General features: G+C 38.7%; 1 protein-coding gene across 2 annotated transcripts in view; it reads right to left on the reverse strand.

Annotated features, from left to right (window-relative positions):
• The window catches only part of LOC132392240 (protein boule-like), a 98,119-nt gene that overhangs the window by 75,134 nt on the left and 2,383 nt on the right, over nucleotides 1-20,602 (reverse strand). For both annotated transcript variants that reach the window (XM_059966076.1, XM_059966077.1), the window contains exons 2-4: nucleotides 15,071-15,223; nucleotides 14,881-14,972; nucleotides 7,540-7,594 (exon numbers count right to left, since the gene is read on the reverse strand). In XM_059966076.1, the coding sequence (XP_059822059.1) occupies nucleotides 7,540-7,594; nucleotides 14,881-14,972; nucleotides 15,071-15,223 (300 nt within the window). The remainder of the gene's footprint in view (nucleotides 1-7,539; nucleotides 7,595-14,880; nucleotides 14,973-15,070; nucleotides 15,224-20,602) is intronic.

The following is a 20,602-nucleotide window of genomic DNA, read 5'->3' on the forward strand; positions in this document are numbered from 1 at the left end:
TCCTTTTCTTTACTCCCTGTATACCCATGACTGTGTCACCACCCACAGCTCTAATCTGCTAATTAAAATTTCCAACACTACATTGATTGGCCTTCATCTCAAACAATAATGTGGTGGCCTACAGGGAAGGAGTCATCTCTCTGACACAGTGGTGTCAAGAAAACAACCTCTCCCTCAATGTCGCAAAAACAAAGCAGCTGGTTTTGGATTACAGGAGAAATGGAGAGGGTCTAACCCCCATTGACATCAATGGATCTGGTGTTAAGAGGGTAAACAGCTTTTAAGTTCCTCAGTATCCACATCACAGAGGACCTCACATAGTCTGTACACAACAGCTGTGTGGTGAAAAAGGCACAATAGCCCCTCTATCACCTCAGATGGTTGAGGAAGTTTGGTATGGGCCCCCAAATCCTAAGAACTTTCTACAGAAGCACAATTGAGAGCATCCTGACTGGCTGCATCACTGCCTGGTATTGGAACTGTACCTCCCTTAATCGCAAGACTCTGCAGAGTGGTGTGGACAGCCCAGCACATCTGGAGTTGTGAACTTCCCATGATGCAGGACATTTACAAAGACAGGTGTGTAAAAAGGGCCCATAGGATCATTGGGGACCCGAGTAACCCTAACCACAATCTATTCCAGCTGCTACCATTCCAGAAACAGCACCACAACATAAAAGCCAGGACCAACAGGCTCCAAGACTGATAAACTCACACTGATTTGAGTGAACTCTATGTTACATAACTGTTCTATTTATTATAAATTAGTATGATTGCATATTGCACAATTAGACAGAGACGTAATGTAAAGATTTTAACTTCCCATGTATGTGAAGGATGTAAGATAGTGGTCACCAACCTTTTTAAGCCCAAGATCCCCTACCTCAACCTTAGTGAAAGGCAAGATCTACCTACTAAATCGTTTAGAGAAAGAACAGCTCAGATTGTAATTCTAATTTGAGGCCTTTTATTTGGTCTAATTGTATTTGAATTACATAAAATGCTTTTATGAAACTTTCAAATTAATTCAAACAAGAAAACACTGTAACTAGCTTATCAAACAGGCCATAGCTGTCTTTCTTTAAGAATATTACAATACCTCACACCTTTATTTTCTAAGTTTCATCATTTAATTTTATTTCAATATGAAAAATAAATGAATGAAAATTGACTGTTGCACTCAGTATGATGACTGAGGCTGAACACTTTCTCTGAAATTTAGCTCATGACTACAGACAGCCAGTCTGAGACAGTCTGTGAGGTGTCTTTCAGTAAGACAGCTCCTGTACAAAGATTTAATAATTTTCATCTATAAAAATGCAATTTCACATAGATAAGTTGACCCGAAGTAGGCACTGACTTTTAGGGCACATGATGAGATGAGGAAACTTCTCCCTGCAGACAAGTCCTCAAAAGTCACCGTCCCTTGATCTTGCTTTAAGCTCAATGTCATTTTGCAAATCAATTTATTTCAGTATTACTTGGCACACCAAATACTTGCTGGAATTTGGCTGCTATCTGTTCTATACCCATTGGCAGAAATGGGTTTGAAATAAATGCAGCAATATCTTTCATGACGTTTAACTCACCAAAACGCTAATGAAATTTTATTGCCAGTTGTCTAGGTAAGCACAGTACTGCTCAGGGTGAAATTTTTTTCCTTGATGGCCTGTAACATTTTTTCCCCAAGTTGGGAAAGTGTGTCAGCCTCCCATTCTTTAAATTTGAAATCCAAACACCAAGCTTGCCCTTAAACGCATTTACTGTGCTTATCATGTGGGGCAGGTGTTGGTCTTCTCCCATGAGCTTGTTATTAAGTGCAATTTAATTTAGCCATTAGGTCTGTCAGAAACCCTAAATCCAGTACCCACACATCATCTGACAGCTCCTCGTGCTCCTTGTTTCTTGTCAACAGAAAAGTCTTCATCTCAGGCAGCAAGTCAACAAATTGTTGCAGCACTATGCCATGACTCAACCACCGAACATCAGCATGAGAATTGTCTCTGCAAGCGGCATCGAGCTCATCCATTAACGCCTTGAATAAGTGGTGCTGAAGCGCTTTTGCTCGAATCAAGTTTATCATTTTGACCACCAGTGTCATTACATGAGAAAAGTCCACAACCTTCCCAGCCAAGGCCCGCTGATGAATCACACAGTGATAATCCAGGAAGTTGGGAAAATCAGGGTCACTACAGCACAGTGCTATAAAACCAACGAGCACACCGCTGGGGCCTCATCAGTAGTAATTGCCACCAATTTATGAATGGGAATGTCACTTCCATGGACATTTAAAAAAAACTCATTGTAAATATCCTCACCTCTCATTCTCTCCTTTAATTGCAGAAGAGTGAGAAGTCTGCCTTTGTTGTAAGATCCTGGAACGCCATTCTGTCAAATACAATAGGCTGAGCTGTTTGCATTACATCCAGGGATTCATCGAACTGTAGTGAAAAATATTCAGAGTGACAAGTCCTGTGACACTTGTCGATCCACGTCCTCTAACAGTGACTCCACCCTCCTTGTCACTGTTGCAGGGCTAAACGGCATATCATGTATTGTGGTTGTGATGTTGTTTTTAAAAACAGTCTCTGCGGTAATGGCCACTGCTTCCTTGAATAAATCGCCACCTGTAAAAGGCTTCTTGTGTTTAGCCAAAAGGTGACTTACAAGAAATGCTTCAATAGCAGCCTTATTTTGAGTTTTGTGAAAAACGATTGCTGGGCCTTCAATCCCGATTACAGCTCCTCAACTTTCCTGGCACGAATTGCACTTTTTGGGGGGGGGGGGGCAGGTGCCTTTAAATTTCTGGTGGTTGGTGTGGTGCTGCCACTCCAGATTCCCTCTAAGTCAGTTGCTTGTGTTTTGTGGCACAACATACACACTTGTCTTTCACCAAGGTAAATAGTAATTCCTCTTCCCATTCTGGATGGAATTTGCACATTTTCGCCTTCTTTTGTGGAGCTCCCACTACGCTAGCTAGCTACCTTGCAGGATATCACGAGTGAGTGCCATATATTGATGTTTGCGACAGTCTGTACTCTTATCTAATCTAATTGGTCACTGATGCAGCACAAGCTACACTGAAACCACAGTGCATGGCGGGGGAGCTATACACACATACACACTGGGCAGAAAGAACAGAACTAAAACCTTGCAACCCGGAAACAATTTCTCTTCACAAAAAGCTTTCAGTAACAGGAGGACTGCTATATTACCATTATCCTAATTGGTATTACTTACTTTTATAATGCTCATATTACAACAGTATTTGTATATTTATTTTTCATTTTTTTCCCATCTACTGGGAAAGTCTCAAAGATTGATCAGTTGGCGACCATTAATGTAAGAAATAAAGTCAATTCAATTGATCCTTGATGTGCACCTTTGTTGATTGTCAACAAGGAGATGTTATCACCAATCTGTACTGCCTGTGGTTCGCTGTTGAGGAAGTCAAGAATCCAGTTGCGAAGAGTTGTATAGGCACAAGTTTTGAAGCTTGCTGATCCGTATTGAGAAGATAATGGTGTTTAACGCTATGTTTTAATAGCGGCCTGATGTAAATATTTGCTATAAGCTATTTGGTCTACAGGTTTCAACAGAATTAAAACAAATTAGAAGTGACCCCACCATCTGGATTGAGATGCTAGAAAATAGTCCCTACTGTAATTTTCTGTCAATATACATTTGCACATGTTAATAAAGTTCATTTTTCTTTATGTACTCATCCATTTATCCATTACACACAATTCTACAAAAGCGAATTTTATTTTGTATTTCAAGTGAAGCGTATATTGCAAGGACAAGTTTCTGTCAACTTAACAGCTGTTAATTAGGGGTTACCTGTATCTGGAACATTGGAACATCCTTGAAAGCATAGAAAAAGCCTCTTACCAAATTTTTCTGCTTACAAGTTTTTTTTTGCGTGAATTAGAATTATACAAGTGACTTCAGCAGTCACTTGGTGAACAGAATGAGAAAAAGTGACCCCATGGCATATGATTATCTTCTATTTTTCCATTACCTTCTATTAACACAATGACACCAAATTTGTTGTAAAATCTTTTAAATATCACTTTAATTTAAAGAGCAAACATCACATTCAGAATGCAAATGATCTAATTTCCCTAAAATCCATATTTAATACAAAGCCATAGTTTTATTAATTCATTATGTTCCTTTTCATGAGATAACTACTCACAACTGAAAACTTCAGGTTTCAATGTCAACTTTTCAATTTCAACACCCTTGAACAATATTCTGCCATGAAACAAATTACTTTGTAATGTAATTGGGAGAAATGTACATAATTCACAATCACCAACACAGAGTTGGGGTTTCACTTTAAGAGGCTGGTCGGACATGATGTTATGATGCAAGAATTTTTAGTGTGCTTTTGTATAACTTTAGGTTTTGGAGTTCAGTAAAATGTGCTACAGGTTTCATTAAACAAAGAACACTTTGTTTTATTTGCAAAAACCTACAATGGTGTTCCCGATGCTCTAGGACAATTCCAGAGTTATTGGATGTGTCGGCCAAAGCAGTAGCCTTGAAACTGCTGGAGTTTTGGGAGCAAAATGCTGTCGCTTGGTTTGTACAAGCCAAGGCCCAGTTCACTCTGCAAGAAATCTCCACAAATTCAATGACGCGGTACTGTCACTCAGCAGTTAACCAGCTCTGAGAGTGGCAAGTCTGCTTGAACACCAGCCTGAAAATAATAAATTTTGGTACAAATGCTAGGAAGTGCCAACCACCTCATAGCTTTGACAGTATCAGTGTGTTGGGACATCAGAGGTTTGAAGACCGTGGGTTCCAGCTATCAGGGTTGTCCATTGTTCATTAAGAACACCCTTTCAGGGTGACACTTCATATGTGACATGGTGTTCAAGTAGGTGTGCTGTCAGCATTACATATCTATGAAAAGGCAAAGAGCGACAAAATCTTGCCAGAGATCACCAATGACAGCAAGATCTAGGCTTACAGGACATGATGGATGATACTCTGCTCCAGTGGGTGATGTTCCACATGGGAATGGGACTTTATCTTGGCTAAAGTGCCTAGACCTCTGCTCCGTGCAGATTTCCTGTATGCCCAAGGACTGTCAATCAATCTTAAGAACTGCTGGCTTGTGAACATCAAGAACTATGAATCAGTCAAGCGCATTCACACTGCATCTGAGTTTACTTAACTGCTGGGCAAATTCCCAAACCTCACCAGGGCAACTCTCCATGACAGTCACAAAACATGGGGTTTAGCAACACATTCCCACAACTAGCCCACCAGACCAAGACTGTGGATCTGGACTGGACCCAGAAAAGCTGGCAACGAGGAAGACTTGCCAACACGGAAAGACTCCGCACTGTATGCCTGTTAAATAGCCCCTGGCTTCACTCCTCCATATGGTCCCAAACTCTGATAGTGGTTGCTGTCCATGTGATTACTGACACCTTAACCAGACCACCATCCTTGATTGTTACCCAGTTCCACACATTCAAGACTTTTTGGCATGTTTATCTAGAAAGCTAATCTAGTTAGGGGCTACCATCAGATGCCTGTGTGCTTGGAGGATATGATTACCCTGGCTGGCATTTTTGAGTTTCTGTACACGCTGTTTGGACTGAAAAAAATTCAGGGCAGAATTTTTAATGGCTGATGGATGCTATATTAAAAGACTTGAGATTACCGTTTACCTGGATGACATGACTTATCACCAGTGCATCATAATCAGAACGGGGAAGAAAAGCGATCCAAATGATTTTGAATGTGGAATGATTGTTAGGCCAGCTAGGGTGGTTTGAGTAATTCAAGGATTGCTGATCTGCTGGAATTTTCATGTGCAACAGTCTCTAGTTTCCAGAAAAACACCCAGTGAGTGACAGTACTGTGGGTGAAAACACCTTGTTAATGAAAGAGGTCAGAGAAGATTGGGTGGACTAGTTCTATTGATAGGAAGGTGATAGTAACTCAAATATCCATGCATTACAAAAGTAGATTCAGAAGCTCATCTCTGAATGTACAACATGTCGTACCTTGAAGTTGGTGGGCTACAGTACCAGAAGGCCATGAAGATACACTCAGTGGCCACTTTATTAGTTTTAGGAAGTACCTAATAAAGTGGTAACTAAATGTACTTAAGCATATCATAACAATCAAAGCAATCATCGAATCATGATTGTCTGCAATGACTTGATCCAATAATTTGACAATAATTTTGATTCTGAAATTTGAGAGATACTTGAATATCCTAATCACTTCAGGGAATATTTTAAGAAAACATTATTCTGTAAAAAGCAATGGTAATTTATAATGCAATCTTTCCTATGACATTCTTGAGTGATACAGGCAGTCCCCGGGTTACGTACAAGTTCCGTTCCTGAGTCCCTCTTTAAGTCGGATTTGTACGGAAGTCAGAACAAGTACATCTGGTATTATTTAGCATTAGTTAGTCAAACGTTTGTCTTAGTATATAGTATATATTTTACCGCTCTATGCATATAATACACTTAAGAAATGTATGTACTCCAATAATTAAAGCACTGCGTTGTTAGTAATAATTGTAGCTTTCATCGGGGCAGGGCCTTTCATGCTCCATTATTCTCACTTTATCCATTATCATTTAAAATTGTTCCAATTGTTGACCGACTGTAACCCAACGCTTCTCCAATGACTGATGGCATTTCACCTCTTTCCAAATGCTTTATTATTTCCACTTTATTTTCCAATTGCAATTGCTTCCCGTCAATGGAACGGAAACACTGCGGGCGGCAGCTCCTGAGCTTTGCCGGCTCCCAAGGTCCACTGGGTCCTAAGGATCACCGCATTGAAACAGGCTAAATGGGACAAGTGGGGGCTGTACTGGGTTTGGGTAGTTGATCATCCACAATATTCCGCGTGGGAATTTAAACTGGAGGTGGCAGTGTTTTTTTTACAAGGTCGAGTTGCGAGCTCAACATCAACCCGGTACGGGAATGGTCTATCACTGGATCGAACTTGGGAAACTCTGTTCTCCAGCCCAGCGCTGATCTCACTGCGCCACCAGCCGATCAGAATGGGGGGGCGGGGGCAGGCGGGGTCAGGGTGAACCTTACTAAGAAAAATTTAAGTCAAATACAAAGTTAAACATTCAACAGTGTCAAATGCAATGACTTAAAATGGCGGACTGTGTTCTCCTTCCCCAGTTCATAAGTACGAGTTGTCCGTAAGTCAGACAGACCTGTATACAAAAGTTATTGATTCAAGTGGCCAAGAAATATCTGGTGTTACTTTGGTCTTTCCTTATTTTGAAGATCTAAGAGTGCAACTTGATTAAACAAGAAAAAAATGGATTGACAAATGCTAAGTATTATATACTGTACAATACCAAAAAAAACCAAGTATTTTCTTCATTAGTCTAATACACACTTTAATATTTTCCTACAAGAGATATATTCCAAACTCCCTCCTCTTAGATCAATTTATAGTTTGGAACATGAACAGATGGAGAACAACTAAAGCAAAATTACATTTAATAAAATACATGAAATTAAAATCATTGGCTCTTACCTCCTGTAAAATTTTTTGAGCATCCTCTTGGGTTTCAAAGGTAATAAACCCATATCTGAAGGAAAGTATAGGCTATACATTAATTTAGATGCAGGTGATAAATTCAAGGAACAAAAGTAGAAACAATTATTCATAGTTTCTGAAAACTTATTTCACATTTTAAAATTTGATCTGATATAGTTGTAAGTAGATCATGACCGATTTCAAAAATAAATTGTAGGCTGAAAAGACAGATGGCTTCAGCAGAAAAACTTAAGTCTATTAAGCATAAAAGGAGATAAAATGCTGTTAACTTTCTTAGACCAGACCTAAGCTTTTATCCCACACTTTTCTTAGTGTTAGTACCCCTTTGTCTTCATTTGTTATGCAATTTCAACATCTTAAAGCAATATACTATCATTAAAGGGAATAACACACGTAAGTATATTTTAACAATCATCACACTGGACAAGAAATCTTCTGATTGTACTTGTAGAACATTCTCACTTAAGTCACACCTAAAGTTTTGGCCAAGACGGCTCAGGTTAAAAGTATGATGTGGAATGAAATGTACATAAATAACATGTATTTGCATGTAAACAGCATTATAAGAAGTGGTGTAAAGTGCAGTGTAGTGATTGTGGCAATGGGTAGGCTACCTAGAATGAACTTTTAAGATGGCACGCAGTTTTTGTTTTAACGCCCTACAGTGCTTTCCAAAAGGGAGTTGATGGAAAAAGAGTTTACAGGGTGGGCTAGTGTCCAACGATGGTAGTGTATTTCTTGCTGACCTCACAGCCTCTTAAAGTTTCCACTATTGTGAGAGGATGCTCTAACAAATCAGACACTAATGGGTGATAGGAGGATGCTCTCTATGGTGGTAGAGTAGGATTGCTCCAGTATGTTCTGAGGATGATAGACTTATACTAAATTCAGCAAGAAGCACATCCTCCGCCAATTCTTTTTGTTAATTTAGGTGATGGAGTTCTCCTACATGAGGTCCTGTGAAATAATGATGCCCGAAAGTGCTAACTTTAGAGTTTTGATGAACTGGTGGAGAAGAGGCATATTTATTCTGGTCAATACGAATCTCCACTGTTTTGAGGGCATTCAGCTCCAAGTTGCGACTGTGCCAGACTCTAGCTTGATTACTTCCTGGTGAATTGTTATCACTGGTGATTAGTCCAATGACTGTAACAATTTAACCCAATAGACCAGATATTGAAGAATCCACAATTTATAGAACCTAGGAAATAAATGTTTTTATTATAGTTAATAACTTGAAATATGTTTTGTGTGTGGAGGAAAAACATGGAAATAAAAACAACTTTATTCATGCGATAATTTGTAACTTGCTGACAATGAAGTTGTGACTTTGACCTACAGGAACTCACAACCAAGAGATTACCAGAATATTTATAAAATTGTAAAATAATTTACTCCAGAAATTGCAGAATTATTTCTTCCAATTTGAAGATCAGTCATCTTGTAGGGTTCAGCAAGTTTCTGTCAGCTTTGAGAAGGTTAATAAGGACAGAGGCATTAAATGGAGTGGCTAATTACCACAGTATATTTTTATGCTTCTACTGTGTGTTGCTGAAGGGACATTTAGATTCTCAGTGATATTCTGAGTGCCCCTTCTCTATTTTAATTGGCTACTGGCCAGGAATTAAAAAAAAATCTTTGGAAGTACTTCTGACCACCTGGTAATCTTAACTGACAAAGCTATGCCTATTTTAGATACCTGTTGTTGGCCCTTTCCTCTGTCCCTTTTATTGGCAATAGTCAAACACAATTAGAATCTCAGTGCTTGAACAGTTTCCTGGGAGGGACCGTTATCCACATAACCTGCTAGTAGATTTGGAAGGTTTTATAGAAACAACTTTCAGATGCCCGCTGAAGGGTACCTATCTCTGCAGCATACAAGAGAGGAGAGAACATATCTGCCTGGCAGAGCAGAATTTACCCAAAATTGAGTGAGATCTTGACCTTTGCAAAATTTCCTCACAGCCAAAGCCTAAGCTGGTGTACTAGATTTCATCATATCCTTTTTCAATGAAAAATGGCTCACCTTCAATGAGCTCAGTTCTCTTGGGGCTTGTTGAAGATTGGGGCAGATTGCTGGAGGACCATAATCTGCAGGCGCTTAATACAGGGCCCATTCACTTGCTTACTTTGATAAGGGTCAGCAATGCCTTGGAGATGAACTTCTGAATGCGTATATACACCAAGTGTCCTCTATATAGGGAGTACAGCGACCAAGGATGGAATAATCTTGGTTTCAGAATAAAGGTGACTTATTTTGAATTGTTTCCTATTCTTTACTCCAGCGAGACTCTTAATTGAATGAAAGGTCCAATACAATAATGAGAAACAGCTGGATGACAGCATTGTTTCACCTCAGTCTGCACTGGGTTTGGGTGCATTGCAAACTTAGTTGTCACTGCTTGCATGAAATCGTGTAGGAGATGCAGAATGGATATCTATTTCTGTTCACAAACAAATCTGCAAATACTATACCTTCCAGGTTGACTGAAGAAGCCTTTTGTAAGGTCAAAGAGATACAATGCATAATATTTGCTTACTGCTTTGCATTGTCTTTCTGTGAAGATCACACTCATTTTATTTTTTGAAGGACAAAACAATGATTCAGTGAGCCTATCAAAGGCAATTGAAGTGCATTTTGACAGCTTCCCTGTTGGGAGTTAATACATTCAGATTTGTCTCCCTTTTGATTATAATCACTTTCATGACATTGAGCTTTCTGTCATGTCCATTTACTCCCAGATGAGAAAGGCAAGGCTGTGAATGTGTTTCCGTAATTTCTCACTACGAAGTTTTACCGTGCTGCACAAACATGGTTCTACAGTTGGTAGATCTTTTAAACCTCAATGTACATTTGGGTTAGCAGGAAGATTGCACCGGATCCTTGTCATGGACAGAGTGAGTTTTCTTTAATCTCAAATGTTTTCCTGTTCAATGGGCAGAAGCAATGTGGATGCATTGATGAAATTTATCATTGCCTTCATCCAGAGGTGGCTCTGACATTTTGCCTTGTATTTCAAGCAGTTTGTTTTTGTAAATTACTATGGTACTTTTGCACCTGTGTATTACCACATATTTAACTAAACAATTGGAAGAAAAAAGCTATTAGCATCTGGTAGTAGGTTACACATAGATGTCTATAGCACATTTTCAATTTGTTGAAGATGGAATGCAGCTTTACATGTTCATTTGACATAATAAATCTCTTATAGTGATCCATTACTTGTGTGATTCTTTTAAGGTACTACCATATTCCAATTTATATTTGCAAGCATGGCTCATAGTCCAAAAATGATTTCAGAATCAAAAAAAGCTGCAGTAAATAAAAATAGAATAAATATTCATATTTACCAATGCAAGCTATCAATATATTGCAGGTTTTGATAGGCTAATTTAATAACTCAATGCCAATATACCACATGGGGACAAAATTATGCAAACCAGCAAAGTCCAAGAAATAATCCATGCTCCCATTGTTACCTACTACCCTTAGCCATGTGCAAGATTCCAGAAAACAACAGATTCAGATGAATTAACTAACTCCATGTTCAAAAAGCTACTAACATCCATTGTCAAGACTACCATGAAAACTGACTACTTCGGGATGGCACAGCAGAACTATTCCCACCTTTCATACCTTCAATTTAGAACCAAAAGGAGAAGGAAGAAAGTAAAATATCAACGTTAACTCCAGGAAATTAAAAACTGAGAATTCCACTTTCGCCTTGTGAAAGGGGTAAAGTTATCTTGCCTCTGATAGTGGTACTCTAGCTTGGCAGCTTACTGTCTAGTTTTCCATTGTGAAGATCATTCATTTTCTACCGATTGGCTAATTTCCTGATAGTGCTCTGAAGCAATTTCTTTAACTCTCTTCTTTCTATAGCTAACCAGTGCATAAATTTTGTGCCTTGTAACTACTGGGTTTCTCCTACTTCAATTTAGTAAGGTGCTTACATAACACAAACAAAATGCTAGAGGAACTCAACAGGTCAGGTAGCATCTATGGAAATGAATGAACAGTCGATATTTCTTACTCAGATCCTTCATCAGGAATAATCTTTCTTTTACCCATTCCACCGTGAAGTTATCAGGTACTGGAATAATCAGAATTCCAAATCCTTTGCAAACACAAGGAAATTTGCAGATGCTGGAAATTCAAGCAACACACACAAAATGCTGGTGGAACGCAGCAGGCCAGGCAGCATCTATAGGAAGAAGCACTGTTGACATTTGTGCTTCTTCCTATAGATGCTACCTGGCCTGCTGCATTCCACAAACATTTTGTGTGTTGTCCAAGTCCTTTGCCTCTGCTTTAAGCCCATGAACATTGTTACACAGGTTTAGAGAAGTTAAAAACTCTTTCACTGAACTTGATTAATATTTCTTGTCCTACAGACCATTAAACCAAATCTTTTAAGTTTTACACAGCATTAACCTTCACTGTTTCTTCCAGTTGAATTCCTACCCCCCAAAAATCATTATTGCACTCACATAGCACACATAAACCAATTAACTTGTTTCTTTCCAACTGTAAAAGCCAATAAAAACTTTGTTAATTCTCGAATCAGCTTTTACAGATTTAATAAACTGAACGTTCAGTTCTTAGTCCATGAGATTAAAAATATCTACCCCACTATAAATGTTGTTCTGGAGTGCTCCGATTAAAAAAAAAATCATGACCTGAGATATTAAAGGTCAACCTAAATGCAATCTTCTCACATCAATACCTATAATTTCTCATGATACATATCAAAAGTATTGTTTCCACAAATGCCCTCGAACTACCTCGAAAAAATTCAATTAGTTCACAAAAATATTCTTGACCAGAGTCACACGAGATAAAGCAGTTTTCCATATTCCTGTTACAGCACCATTAGATGGCTGCATATGCAGTGTTCAAAACCATCGAGCCCCAACTTTACTTTTTAAATAAGATAATAGCCTCTCAGAACATGCTGGATCCAAATCTGCTAGATGGTTGTGTAGTTTTCAGAAATTGTTCTAGATTAAGTCTGACTGACATCCTTTTGTTAAGTTATTTAAATCGTCTGGAGAGCAACATGTTTGCCATCTTCCCAGCAGGAAAACTAAATTTTAAAATTTCATATTTCCAAGTAATAGAATGATTCTTTTCCAAGTGGCCCTATTATTCTCAGCTTTATATATGAAGGTAAAAAATTAGCATTGTTATGGATTTGCGCTGGTTGAGTTGGTATGGGCGTGATGGGCTGTACCTGCAAAGGTAACATCCTTTCCACGCCCACTCATGTAGGTCTCTCCGTCATTTCACTAATCCTCCCAAAACCAAGTTTGTTCTTCTCAAAATCTTACCACACCTTTGCTACAAGATTTTACCATTCACCTCCATGTTAGGAATAATTTTGTGTGACCAATAAACCTATTAAGTCTAAAAATTTTGAATGTAGGAAGAAACAAGAGCACCTTGAGAAAACCCAAAGAAAGAACATGGAACCTCCACAAACGGTATCAAAGGTCACTATCGAATCTAGGTTGCTGAAGCTGCAAAGAAGTAGCTCTACAATGTGTACTACTGAGCCACATTTTGGCTCAATGTTGTCTACAAGAGCAATAAACTGAATTATTAGGCCTAGTACAGAAATACCAATGCACAGGAACAAAAACACTACAGAAGGTGGTGGATTCAGCCAAGTCCATCACAGATAAAGCTCTCCCCATCATAGAGTACCACCACAAGAAAGCAGCATTCAAAGACCACCACAGTCTAGGCCATGCCTTCTTCTCGCTACTACAATCAGAAGCCTTAGGTCCCACACCATCAGATTCAGCAACATGTGTATTACCCAACAACCATCAAGCTCAAGAATCTATGTGCACACTGTTCTGTACTGATCTCTACTCTGAACTGATTCTATGATCTACAGACTCAATTTCAAGGACCCTTTACAACTCATGATCTTGGTTTTTAAAAAAATTTGCAGTTTATCCTCTTTTGCACTTTTGTTATCAGTCTTTGTTAATGGACAGATTTCATAGAGCTATTATATGTCTTTTTCCCTATACACACCTGCAAAGAAATTAATTATCAAAACAGTATATGGAAACAAACACACACTAAATGCTGGTGGAACACAGTAGGCCAGGCAGCATTTATAAGGAGAAGCACTGTCGACGTTTCCGGCCGAGACCCGAGTCTATGGAAACAATGTACTTTGATAAGTTTACTTTGAACTTGATTGTTCTGAAACTAGAAATATTTAAGATTACTTATCCTGTGAAAACTTCAGCAATTTTGAACAATCCAATAAAAATTCCTTTCCTTTCTCTCCATGTACATTTTTATAAAATGACGTACTCTTTCAGCATCCCAAAGTGAATATAAATATATTTTCTAATTCAACTTTAAAATTCTTTCAGTACTACAATTAACCTTTATGCAATAACCATGCAACAATTACAGCATGGAAACAGGCCATCTCAGCCCTTCCAGTCTGTGCTGAACGCTTACTCTCACCTAGTCCCACCTACCTGCACTCAGCCCATAATCCTCCATTCCTTTCCTGTCCATATACCTATCCAATTTTTTTTTTAAATGACAAAAATCGAACCTGTCTCTATCACTTCTACTGGAAGCTCGTTCCACTTAGCTACCACTCTCTGAGTAAAGAAGTTCCCTCTCGTGTTACCCCTGAACTTTTGCCCCTTAACTCTCAACTTATATCCTCTTGTTTGAATCTCCCCTACTCTCAATGGAAAAAGCCTATACATGTCAACTCTATCTATCCCCCTCATAATTTTAAATACCTCTATCAAGTCCCCACTCAACTTTCTACGCTCCAAGGAATAAAGACCTAACCTAGCAATAGGGAACAAGAATGTGGTTGCAGTATATTTTTTACTGGAACACAAAACAACAGGAACTTCTTGCAATCTACGCAGATGCAACATCAACACAATCATCATTGAGTTTGACCAGCCAAACTCTTACACAATCTTTTTAAGCCAGAGCATGGTTCAAAGTTTATTTAATAAATGGATTCTAATCTGGTTCAATATCTTAAGTAGAGAACTTTAATATTCTAGTTAAAATATCATTTAAATGTTTAATATAATCAGAAATGTTAATACCAGATTGGGATATTCAGCCTGTAAAGTTCCCATCAATAGTGCACATAACAAAAATATCATGTTAGGATTGTTGAGAAACCAGAATCAAACTTTGTCACACCTGTTTCTGACATTCCCTGAATACAAAATCACAAATCCTCACCTACCATTAACCTTTATACCAGTTTGAAGTGAATACAAAGTCTCTTCAAAACTGTTATACTTACTCACCCTTTAGAAACTCCTGCTCTGTCATTTACTATTTTGACTTCTTTAACAGTTCCATACTGAGCGAAAAACTTTTTTAGATCATTTTCATTTGTCTGAAAAAAAACACGATTGTATGAAACAAATGGTCTTCAATCCAACATCTCTTACTTGGTGAAAACAAATGAAAGCAACTAGAGTACAAGATACTAACTTTAAAATCAATTCCTCCTACAAAGATCCGATTGGGAATAACTGTTCCAAATCTTGGAGCACTAGTTGGATTGTTACTGTTCAATGGCACTGGAGAAACGGGGTTGGGAGATGGAGATGCAGAATCCATTTGTGGCAGATTAGTATTTTGCTGCTGCAAAAGAGAAATGAGTTTAAAAAATCCACTCACAATTATTAAGTGTGTTCTAATGTAATCAATTCACAAAAACAGTCTTGCAAATGTTAGTCATAAAACTCCCCTTCACCTAATTTAGAAGTGAACCAGAAGAAAATAAAACCCAATTTTCAAATCCCAATTAACTATACTTATAAAATGCTTTGTCTATTATAATACATAAAATTAAGGAATTCCAGAGATCGTCCATGTCTACCCTGGGTAGCACAGTAGCATAGCAGTTGCTGTCAGAATTGTGGCAACATTTCCAGGCTGCCCCCAGCACATCTTTAGACTGCTGGCTGTTGACACAAATGACACTTTTCAATGTATGTCTCGATGTACAGGTGATAAATAAAGCTAATCTTTATCCATTTTCATCTCGTGTTAAAAATAAAATCCCTACTTAGATTTTATAGCCAATTGCTTTTAATGGTGGGTACCCTACACCATTGTCAGCTACTCTGACAATTTCTAAATTCAGTATTTTCATTATCTAGTCTGTGGTCATTTTGTCTCCACGTGAATGCGCACAAAAATGAATCTCAGGGTAGTATTCGAAGCTATATGCATTTCAATAATAAATTTACTTTAAACTTTTACAGATAATGTTAAGTGTTTGTCATATATGTTCAGAAAAGCTTCCTTAATTAGTACATACAAGTCCCAACAAGAAAGGAACCTTGATTTGAGATATATTGGAGGCCCTGGTTAAGAAAGAAAAGTGCATAGTAGGTATAATAAGATTGGAACAAATGAGTTACTCGGGAAGTACAAGAAATGTAAGAGAACACTCAAGGAGGACATCAGGAGGGCTAGAAGAAGACCTGAGTTTGCTCTAGCAGATAACGTGATGGAGAATCTCAAGGGCTCTACAGATATATTAAGAGCAGAAGGATAACAAGAGATAAAAACAAAAATTGGTCCTCCAGAAGGTCGGAGTGGCAATCTGTGTTGAGCTGAAAGATACGAGGGAGATTTTCAATGGATTTTTTTTTTGCACCTGCATTTACTTGGAATTTGGATATAGAGTCTAGATGTGAGGCTTACTGTCTTGAGGCAAAGCCTGACAAGGTGTTCCCTTCAACCTGTGGGAGGCTAATGCAGAAAGTGCAGGGGCCTTAGCAAAGATATTTACAACACCCTTAAGCCATAGATGAGGTTTTGGAGGATAACTAATGTTGTTGTGTTGTTTAAGAAGGGCTCTTAAAATAAGCCAGGAAATTACAGGCTAGTAAGCCTGACATCAGTAGTGAGAAAGTTATCAGAAGATAATTCTAAGGTACAAGATATAGGAGTGTTTGGACAGACTGATTAGAGTCAACATGACTTTGTGTGGTAGTTCATGCCTAACCTATCTTTTAGTTTTAAGAGTAATTTACTAGGAAAGTTGATGGAGGCAAGGCAGTGGATGTTGTCTACATGGACTTTAGCAAGGCCTTTGACAAGGTCCCGTTTGGGAGGTTGATCAAGAAGGTTCAATTGCTTGGCATTCAAAACAAGGTAGTAAATTAGACTAGACATTGGCTTTGCAGAAGAAGCCAGAGCAGTCAAAGATGGTTGTGTTTTGTGCTGTGCCACAAAAATCCATGATTTCTTGAAAGTAGCTTCACAGGTAGATAAAGTTGTAAATAAAGTTTTTTTGCTGAGACTTGAGGACCTGAGTTATAGGGAAAGGTTGAACAGGTTAGGACTTTGTTCCCCAAGATACAGAAGATTGTGGGAATATTCAATAGAGGTATAGAGTAAATGCAGCAGACTTTTTCCAGAGGTTGGGTGAGACTACAACTAGAAGTTATGGGCTATGGGTGAAAGGTGAAATGTTTATAGGCAAAATGAAATGCTAGTGCAAGAGGTATATGCACGGTCGATTTCAACATTTAAAACACATGGATGAGAGGAGAATGAAGAAACTATTGTCCAGGAGTAGGTTGATGGGACGAGGCAGATTAATGGTTTGGCACAGATGAGATCAGCCAAATGGCCTCATTCTGTGTGGTATTGTTCTATGACTGACTTTGAATTGATGTTTTGCTAGAACACAAAAGGTATCATTAAGGTTTTATCTTATCCAACTCATTGCAGGTACATGTATTTTTAACAATTTTTTTTTAAGTATGTATTAGTGAATTTCATGAACAAAACGATGGCAATAGGACCGAAAGATTTTTTTTTGCAATTCTCTGAATTAGCTAGTTACTCACATTAGATCCAGTCCAGTTTAACTCAACTGTTGGGTTTGTTGATTCAGAAAACATGAAGCAATCTGATAATTTTATGAACACTGTCAGAAAATTTTTTGTTTGTGATTCACTGGCTACAAAACTTGGGAAGGATACTCTGGTGGAACATATGCCATACATACATAAAAGTACAACTTAGAATTAAGAAGGGGATATGATAGCACCCCCACAAAATTATCAGGAATTACTGAACCACATGTTAAGAAATCACAAATAGGTCTAAGAATAGCAAGGTGGCAATAGGCAAATGATTTTAACCCCTCTAATGCTGACTGGGACTGCCTTAGTTCTAAGGGATTAGATGGAGTAGAGTTTAAACTATTATGTCTGGGGCAGAAAAGAGATTACATTCAGTCATCTCTCAGGAAGAGGCTGCAAAAGTGGCTTATATGTCAGTGGGGAGCTCTTTGGGAACAGTAACCACAATTCCATTAGTTTCAAGGATACAAAAAAGATAAAATTAGTCCTCAAACAAAAACCATTAAACTGGGAAAGATTAATTTGCAGGTAAAGGGGCAGCTGGTATGTGGGGAAGATATTAAAAAGTGAGATACAATAGTTCAATACCAGGATGCTCAATACAGAGTGAAGGGCAATGTTAGGAAGATTAGCCAACCTTGGTTGATTAAAAATATTGTGAGTTTAAGAGGAAAGCAGTGGTCTGTCATGCATAGATAACTGGGATAAAGTGAATCTCATGAGGAATAAGGAACACAGGACTATACTTAATTCAAAAATCAGGAGAGCAAAGAAGGGCAATGAGACATCCCTGGAATATACAGTGCCTATAAAAAGTATTCACCCCACCTCCTTGTAAGTTTTCATGTTTTATTTAATGTGGATTTAATTCAGCTTTTTTTTTGACACTGATCAACAGAAAGACCATTTTGTGTCCAAGTGAAAACAAATCTCTACAAAGTGATCTAAATTAATTAGAAAGATAAAACACAAAAATAATTAAGTATTCACCCACCCCTTTCAAGTCAGTATTTAGTAGATGCACCTTTGGCAGCAATTACAGCCTGACTGTGTGGATAGGTCTGTTATCAGCTTTGTACATCTGGACACATTTCCCCTCCATTCTTCTTTACAAAATTGATTAAGCTCTGTCAAATTGCATGGGGATTGTGAGTGAACAGCCCTTTTCAAGTCCAGCCATGAATCCTCTATTGGATTGAGGTCTGGACTGTGATTTGGCCACTGTTGTTTTTAAAGCCACTCCTATGTAGCTTTGGCTTTATGCTTGTGGTCATTGTCTTGCTGGTAAACAAATCTCCCGAATCACAGTTCTCTTGCAGACTGCATCAGGTTTTCCTCCAGAATTTCCCTGTATTTTGCTGCATTCATTTTACCCTCTACCTTCACAAGTTTCCAGGGCCTGCTGCAGTGAAACATCCCCATAGCATGATGCAGTCATTGCCATGCTTCATGGTAGAGATGTTTTTTTTTGATGTGTGGTGTTTGATTTATGCCAGTGTTTAGTCTGATGGCCAAGAAGCTCAATTTTGGTTTCATCAAACCATAGAAACTTCTTCCTGCTGCCTTCAAAATCTCCCACATGCCTTCTGGCAAACTCAGCAGAGATTTCATGTTAAGTCTCTTCCTCCCCCCCCCCCCCCCCCCCCCATAATGGCTTTCTCTTTGCCACTCTGACAAAGCTGTGACTGGCAAAGCACCTGGACAACAGTTGTTGTATGCACAGTCTCTCCCATCTCAGCCACTGAAGCCTGTAATTCCTCCTGAGTTGTTGCAGGTCTCTTGATGGCCTCCTCACTAGTCCCCTTCTTGCATGGTCACTCAGTTTTTGAGGATGGCCTGCTCTAAGCAGATTTACAGCTATGCCATGTTTTCTTGATGCTTGACTTAACTATACTCCAAGAGATAGTGACTTGGAAATTTTCTGATATCTATCTCCTGACTTATACATTTCAATAATCTTTTAGAAACATAGAAAACCTGTAGCACAGTACAGGCTCTATGGCCCACAAAGTTGTGCTGAACATGTCCCTACCTTAGAAATTGCTAGGCTTACCCATAGTCCTGTTTTTCTAAGCTCCATGTACCTATCTAAAAGCCTCTTAAAAAACCCTATCATATCCGCCTCCACCATTGCCAGCAGCACATTCCTCGCACTCACCACTGAGTAAAGAACTTACCCCTGACATCTCCTCTGTACCTACTCCCAAGCACCTTAAACCTGTGTCCTCTTGTGACAACCTCTGACTATATCTACACGATCAATGCCTCTCATTATCTTGTACACCTCTATCAGGTTACCTCTGATCTTCCTTCATTCCAAGGAGAAAAGGCCGAGGTCATTCAATCTATTCTCATAAGGCATGCTCCCCAATCCAGGCAACATCTTTGTAAATCTCCTCTGCACCCTTTCTATGGCTTCCACATCCTTCCTATTGTGAGGCAACCAGTACTGAGCACAGTACTCAAGTGGGGTCTGACCAGGGTCCTCTATAGCTGCAACATTACCTCTCCACTGCTAAATTCAATTCCACGATTGACGAAGGCCAATACACCATATGCTTCTTAACCAGTGTCAAACCTGTGCAGCTGCTTTGAGTGTCCTATGGACTCTGACCCCAAGATCCTCTGATCCTCCACACTGCCAAGAGTCTTACCATTAATACTATATTCTGCCATCATATTTGACCTACCAAAATGAACCACCTCACAGTTATCTGGGTTCAACTCCATTTACCACTTCTCAGCCCAGTTTTGCATCCTATCAATGTCCCGCTGGAACCTCTGACAGCCATCCACACTATGCAGTTTTTGTGGAGTTGCTTGTAGTGTTTGTCTTCATGCTGTAGGTTTTGCCAGGACAGAGACTCAATATCAAGTTGACCTTCCAGATTCAGGTGTAATTTTACTACAATCAATTGAAACACCTTAACAGTACACAGGTCCCCAAAAACAGTCCTCCATTCAACTAATTGTGACTTCTAAAACTAATTGGTTTTACTAATGATGATTTGGTGTCCTTTAAAGGGGGTGAATACTTATGCAATCAATTATTTTGTGTTTTATATCTGTAATTAATTTATATCACTTAGTAGAGATCTGCTTTCACTGACACTAAAGTCTTTCTGTAGATTATGTC

This window comes from Hypanus sabinus, chromosome 4 (assembly GCF_030144855.1).
Source record: "Hypanus sabinus isolate sHypSab1 chromosome 4, sHypSab1.hap1, whole genome shotgun sequence".
NCBI lineage: Eukaryota > Metazoa > Chordata > Chondrichthyes > Myliobatiformes > Dasyatidae > Hypanus > Hypanus sabinus.